The sequence below is a fragment of the Mandrillus leucophaeus genome, unplaced genomic scaffold (genome assembly GCF_000951045.1).
Source record: "Mandrillus leucophaeus isolate KB7577 unplaced genomic scaffold, Mleu.le_1.0 Scaffold288, whole genome shotgun sequence".
NCBI lineage: Eukaryota > Metazoa > Chordata > Mammalia > Primates > Cercopithecidae > Mandrillus > Mandrillus leucophaeus.
Window position 1 is genome coordinate 199,549 of NW_012103009.1, and position 6,629 is coordinate 206,177.

The following is a 6,629-nucleotide window of genomic DNA, read 5'->3' on the forward strand; positions in this document are numbered from 1 at the left end:
GCTCAGGTCTCTTAAAGGAGGGCCCAAGTCTCCCAGTACCCGGAGGTCTGGGGGCGCACGAGCCGCTCCTCCTCTGCAGAAGCTCCAGACTGAAAGGGCCCCGGACACTAAGCAGCGCCGAGCCCCGCGCGCAGCCCGGGACGCCTCAACCGGATCCGACCGTGCAGAAGAAGCTCCCAGAGCCCGGTTCACCACCGCAGTCAACAGCCTCAGGGTGCAAACTGCGGTCTGGGAGCGAGCACGCGCAGCCACGCCCCGCCCCTGCCCGAGCCCCTGGCCCCGCCCCTGCCCGGGCCCCTGGCCCCGCCCCTGCCCGAGCCCCTGGCCCCGCCCCTGCCCGGGCCCCTGGCCCCGCCCCTAGCCCGCCCCTGGCCCCGCCTCGCGACGGTCACAGGTCACGGGCGGTGCCGAGGCGGAAGCGCCCGCAGCCCCGCATCGAATCCTCCCGGGCTCCGCCCAGCGCCTTCCCCCGGCCCCGACTCCGCCGGTCAGCGTCAAGTGACTTATGCCCCCGACCCTGAGCCCGGACCGCGAGGCGAAGAGGATCAGATCTCCGCTCGAGAATCTGAAGGCGCCCTCGTCCTGGAGGAGTTCCGTCCCAGCCCACGGTCTCCCGGCACTGTCGGGCCCCGGTCCTCTGGAGCTTCAGGAGGCGGCCGTCAGGGTCGGGGAACGTTTGGGTCTGGGGTCTCAGGGGAGGGCGGCGCCTGGGGCTGTGGTCTCGGAAAGAGCCTGCTGGAGCCAAGTGTCCCTGCCTCTCTTGGGACAGACCCCTCGATCCCGTGTTCATGGGAGCACCGCGGTCCCTCCTCCTGGCCCTGGCTGCTGGCCTGGCCGTCGCCCGCCCGCCCAATATCGTGCTGATCTTTGCTGACGACCTCGGCTATGGGGACCTGGGCTGCTATGGGCACCCCAGCTCTACCACCCCCAACCTGGACCAGCTGGCAGCAGGGGGGCTGCGGCTCACAGACTTCTACGTGCCTGTGTCTCTGTGCACACCCTCTCGGTAAGGAGGCGGAAGCGCCTCTTCCCGTCCATTGCTTTCCTCCCAATGGATTGCAGGAGGGCGGGAAAAACGTGTCTCTTTCTCCAGGGAAGGCCACATTTCTGCCTGCCTCACGGACTCTGTGACTTGTCCTGCAGGGCCGCCCTCCTGACCGGCCGGCTCCCAGTTCGGATGGGCATGTACCCTGGCGTCCTGGAGCCCAGCTCCCGGGGGGGCCTGCCCCTGGAGGAGGTGACCCTGGCCGAGGTCCTGGCTGCCCGAGGCTACCTCACAGGAATGGCCGGCAAGTGGCACCTTGGGGTGGGCTCTGAGGGGGCCTTCCTGCCCCCCCATCAGGGCTTCCATCGATTTCTAGGCATCCCATACTCCCATGACCAGGTAGGAGCCACCGGGGCCCTCAGCCACCCTCCCACCTCCCAAAGTCCCCCAGCCCTTGATGTTCCTGCAGCCCTGTCTGCCACCCCAGCCCTCACTAGAGCTGCCCGCCTCAGGGCCCCTGCTGGAACCTGACCTGCTTCCCACCGGCCACACCCTGCGACGGTGGCTGTGACCAGGGCCTGGTCCCCATCCCACTGTTGGCCAACCTGTCCGTGGAGGCGCAGCCCCCCTGGCTGCCCAGATTAGAGGCCCGCTATGTGGCTTTCGCCCGTGACCTCATGGCCGACGCCCAGCGCCAGGATCGCCCCTTCTTCCTGTACTACGCCTCTCACGTAAGTGATCTTGGCCCCACCCCTGACTACCCGTGACCCCTACCCAGTGCTAACTCCAGTCTTTGCCCCCAGCACACGCACTACCCTCAGTTCAGTGGGCAGAACTTTGCAGAGCGTTCAGGCCGCGGGCCATTTGGGGACTCCCTGATGGAGCTGGATGCAGCTGTGGGGACCCTGATGACAGCCATAAGGGACCTGGGGCTGCTTGAAGAGACGCTGGTCATCTTCACTGCAGACAATGGGTATGCTAGCAGGGTAGCAGGGTGCTCCCGCCCTGTCACAGACCAGGGCCCTGGGGGCCTTGCAGTTCAGCTGCTGGCCAAGAACATAGTGGGTGAGGGGGTGTCAGGAGATGCTGGCCACGTTGCAGGGACCCAAGGTGTAATTAGGAGACACAGGTGCACAGAGAACTGGTCATGGTAGGCCTGGAAGATGCCAGGCTCATGCTGGGTACCTCCAGGCAAGCTTTGTGTCTTAAAGGTGTGGGGCCACTGGTCACCCTCGGTGGCTCAGAGGCCGTGGCTTCATGGCTTATGAGCTCCTCCTGTGTCCCAGACCTGAGACCATGCGTATGTCCCGAGGCGGCTGCTCTGGCCTCCTGCGGTGTGGAAAGGGAACCACCTACGAGGGCGGTGTCCGAGAGCCTGCCTTGGCCTTCTGGCCAGGTCACATCGCTCCTGGTCAGTCCGCAGGCCCTCTCCTTGGGAACTCTGGCCCCACCACCCCAACCCTGGTGGCGAACTGAGTGACTACACAGCCTCTTGCCCCCAGGAGTGACCCATGAGCTGGCCAGCTCCCTGGACCTGCTGCCCACCCTGGCAGCCCTGGCTGGGGCCCCACTGCCCAATGTCACCTTGGATGGCTTTGACCTCAGCCCCCTGCTGCTGGGCACAGGCAAGGTAGGGCTGGTGACCCCTGATCCCAGCTCCTTGGCCCCTGTCCTGGCCCCTCCCCTGGGGTGAGTGTGGGCAGTGCCTGAAAGTCTGTGCCTCAGGGCCTCCTGCATTTAGTGGCATCCAAGTGGCGCCACCTCTCAGGTTCCTGGGGTGGGCTAGAAGCAGTGCACGTCCAGGGCCTCACACCAGGGCTGGCAGCCCCGGGTATGTGCAGTGCTCGGGGCCTGTCCCGCCCCGTGACCCCTGACTCTGCCCCCAGAGCCCTCGGCAGTCTCTCTTCTTCTACCCGCCCTACCCAGACGAGGTCCGTGGGGTTTTTGCTGTACGGAGTGGAAAGTACAAGGCTCACTTCTTCACCGAGGGTAAAGCCTCCCCGTGAATCCCTCCACCTGACCTGCTGACCCCTCCCCGGAGCCCCAGATCCCTGGCCCCTCCTTTCGCTCTTGCCCCATGCACAGAATTGGCCCCCTCCCCAGGCTCTGCCCACAGCGACACCACTGCAGACCCTGCCTGCCACGCCTCCAGCTCTCTGACTGCTCATGAGCCCCCGCTGCTCTACGACCTTTCCGAGGACCCTGGTGAGAACTACAACCTGCTGGGAGGTGTGGCCGGGGCCACCCCAGAGGTGCTACAAGCCCTGAAACAGCTTCAGCTGCTCAAGGCCCAGTTAGATGCGGCTGTGACCTTCGGCCCCAGCCAGATGGCCCAGGGCGAGGACCCCGCCCTGCAGATCTGCTGCCGTCCTGGCTGTACCCCGCACCCAGCCTGCTGCCATTGCCCAGATCCCCATGCCTGAGGGCCCCTCGGCCTGCCTGGGCATGTGAGGGCTCATCACTGTGAGCCTGTGGCGGAGGCACAGGTGTCTGGAGGGAGTTTGTACCTGATAACGTAATAACACCAGTTGAGACTTGCAGGCGTGACGGTTCGTCGAATCCTGTGGTAATGCTGTGTGCCAGTGCCGGTCCCCTGTGATACAAATGAGGAAACTGAGGTGCAGAGAGATTCAGGACTTGTCTAAGACCACCCAGCCAGAAACAGGTTGGGCTGGGATTTGAATCCTGGTGTCTTGGCTCTGGAAGCTGCCCTGGCACCTTGGTGATCTGCATGGATCAGTGTACGCAGGCACACATCAGCCGTGAGGACGTGGGCACATCCGTTCACAGGAGCAGCGCCACGTGCCTTTAAGTGCCAGGAACGGGGCGGGAGGGTGTGAGGGCTCAGTGGCCAGAAGACTCAGAAGATGCAAAGTGCCTGAGAGACAGGATTTTCCCCAAGAAGAAGCATTCTTAGAGGCACAGGCACTGGACCTCCTTGGTTCTTATCAGAAACCTGTCTGAAGCCAAGTGATGAGTTGCACATTCCAGATGGGGATAAGGGGCCTGGAGCCCCTGTGGGCTCCTAGGAAGGCACAGCAGCAGCCCCTGAGACAGCCCTCCTGGGGCCCCTCCACCCTCCCAGGCCTCTGTATTTTACCTGTGCCCACACTTCTGTCTCCTGCCTTCACCTTTTGACCCACTAGAAAGATTCTCCACCCAGCAGACAAAGGGATCTCTTAAAAACATCTGTCGGCTGGGCGCAGTGGCTCAAGCCTGCAATCCCAGCACTTTGGGAGGCCGAGGGGGGGTGGGTCTGTTATGCCCAGTCCGTTTATTCCCCGAAGAAGACCACCAGAGTCCAGAGTCGAAGCTAAGCAGCAAGGATCTTTATTACAGGTTCGAACCTGGAACTCTCACTCACTCTCGAAATGAGAGGGTCAAGAGAGAGAGTTCCCCCACAGATCATTAAACAATGTTATATAGTCTAAGAAGAGTGGTCATAGAATCATTATACAGATCAGATGTATGATTGGCTGGTGTTTGAACAAGGCGATTTGGCTAACTAGGATTGGTTCCCGCCATTTCTGGTATCTCAGTTCAACCCTTGAGACGGAAGAGCAGTTTCTGCACAAAGGCAGTTAATTATATTGCATCAGGTTGCACAACTGGTTTATGGCAGCATGAGTTTATCTTACTTAAACATGTCTTGTGACCTAGCCCTAGGAAGAAAAACAGGTACTTACAGAACTTTCAAAAATTCAAAACCTCTGGTACGTGCAGAGATAAGAAAGCAGAACAAAGGGTGTAGCAATAGGGAGCAAGGAGGGTGGGTATGTCTTTGTGTTTTTGTGTCCTTTCATTTGTCCTTTCAGGTCACCTGAGGTCGGGAGTTCAAGACCAGCCTGACCCACATGGAGAAACCCCATCTCTACTAAAAACATAAAATTAGCCAGGTGTGGTGGTGCAGCCCTGTAATCTCAGCTACTCAGGAGGCTGAGGCAGGAGAATCACTTGAACCTGGGAGGCGGTGGTTGCGGTGAGCTGAGATCACACCATTGCACTCCAGCCTGGGCAACAAGAGAAAAACTCTGTCTCAAAAAAAAAATATCTGTTAGGCTGGACACGGTGGTTCACTCCTGTAATCCCAGTGCTTTGGGAGGCTAAGGTGAGAGGATCACTTGAGGCCAGGAATTCAGAGCAGCTTGGGCAACATAGTGAGACCCCCAGCTCTAAAGCAGTATTTGTTTTTGTTTTTTGAGATGGAGTCTTGCTCTATCGCCCAGGCTGGAGTGCAGTGGTGCGATCTCCACTCACTGCAACCTCTGCCTCCCAGATTCCAGTGATTCTCCTGCCTCAGCCTCCCTAGTAGCTGGAACTACAGGTGCGTGCCGCCATGCCCAGCTAATTTTTTTTTTATTATTTAGTAGAGACGAGATTTCACCATGTTGGCCAGGCTGGTCTAAAACTCCTGACCTCAGGTGATCCACCCGCCTCAGCCTCCCAAAGCGCTGGGATTACAGGCATGAGCCACCACGCCTGTCCAACAATATTTGTTTTAATTAGCCAGGCGTGGTGGCATTTGTCCTAGCAATTTGGGAGGCTGAGGTGGGAGGATCACTTGAGCCCAGTAGGTCGAGGCTGTAGTGAGCTATAATTGTACCACTGCACTCCAGCCTTGGGGACAGAGTGAGACCCTGTCTGTAAATAAACAAGTAAAACAGGCCAGGCTTGAGAATCTATTCCTGCTCAAAAATCCACAGGCTTCTCGGAAGAAAATCCAAACCCCCTATAGTGACCTAATTTGCCCTTGAGACCTCCACCCACGCCCCCTTCTCCTCAGTCTTAGCAGGGTGGCCTGGCTGTTCCTTCCAACAGCAATGCTCTGCCTCCATTGTTGGCCTCCTCTGCAGGGAGGGACCATCTGAGCACCTGCCCGTGTCTGTGCAGCATGGCACACGGATGCCAGGCTCACATGCATGCCCAGGTGGCCAGTCACACACCAGGTGTGCTCCCTCAGTGTTGACCAAGTGAGAGGAGCACGCCCTCCGGGTGTTCAGACACCTCCCCGTGGCAAACGCTGTTCATTGCCACCAGACAGCCACCTCCTTCCTCATGGGCTCCCATTTTCAGTGCTGGGCAAAGGTCCCTTGATCTGGGAGTTGCAGCCTCTTTCTCTTCAAGGAGGGCGGTGACCAGCCTGAGCCAGTCGATCCAGTGATTGGTTCAGGAGCAGCCTGTGACAGGAGTCTTGGTAGCGAATGACTGGGGCAGCCCTGGGGGTGAGGAGCTTGTGCAGCAGTCACAGGCCCCGACTGGACGCTGGGCAGCTGCTAACCTGGTGTCTCCAGCTGTCTACCTGGAGAGCTCCAAGCTCTAATGCTAGGAGAAAAGAAACCCTGCCTGTTGAAGCCACTGCCAGTGAGGGTTCTGTTATTTGCAGCCGAAAGCCTTGCTGGAGTGTGGCCTCTGAATGGTTTGTGTGGCGGGCACGTGTGCCCGTGTGAGCCTGTGGTGTCAGACAGTGTGCTGAGGACCCACCGTGCAGCTGTTTCAACCCTTTTCATCTGGTTTGAGGGCTGCACTGACCACACCCCAAATCCTGCTGTGTTTGGAAGCACCCCCATAAGGTGGTGGTTTCCTTGGGGTGCCCAGCAGCCCCTGAAGCTGGCACACGAAGGGCCCTCATGCACTTGTGGTCTGG

At 59.8% G+C, this 6,629-nt stretch overlaps 1 protein-coding gene across 1 annotated transcript; it reads left to right on the forward strand.

Annotated features, from left to right (window-relative positions):
- Window positions 1-392: 392 nt before the first annotated feature.
- On the forward strand, window positions 393-6,340 carry ARSA (arylsulfatase A). Its single transcript, XM_011985566.1, has 10 exons — window positions 393-680; window positions 770-1,006; window positions 1,144-1,384; window positions 1,498-1,716; window positions 1,789-1,958; window positions 2,272-2,396; window positions 2,488-2,615; window positions 2,872-2,974; window positions 3,089-3,703; window positions 5,420-6,340. The coding sequence occupies exons 2-9, from the start codon at window positions 789-791 to the stop codon at window positions 3,406-3,408; spliced, it is 1,524 nt and encodes a 507-aa protein (XP_011840956.1). The 5' UTR covers window positions 393-680; window positions 770-788; the 3' UTR covers window positions 3,409-3,703; window positions 5,420-6,340.
- Window positions 6,341-6,629: the final 289 nt, after the last annotated feature.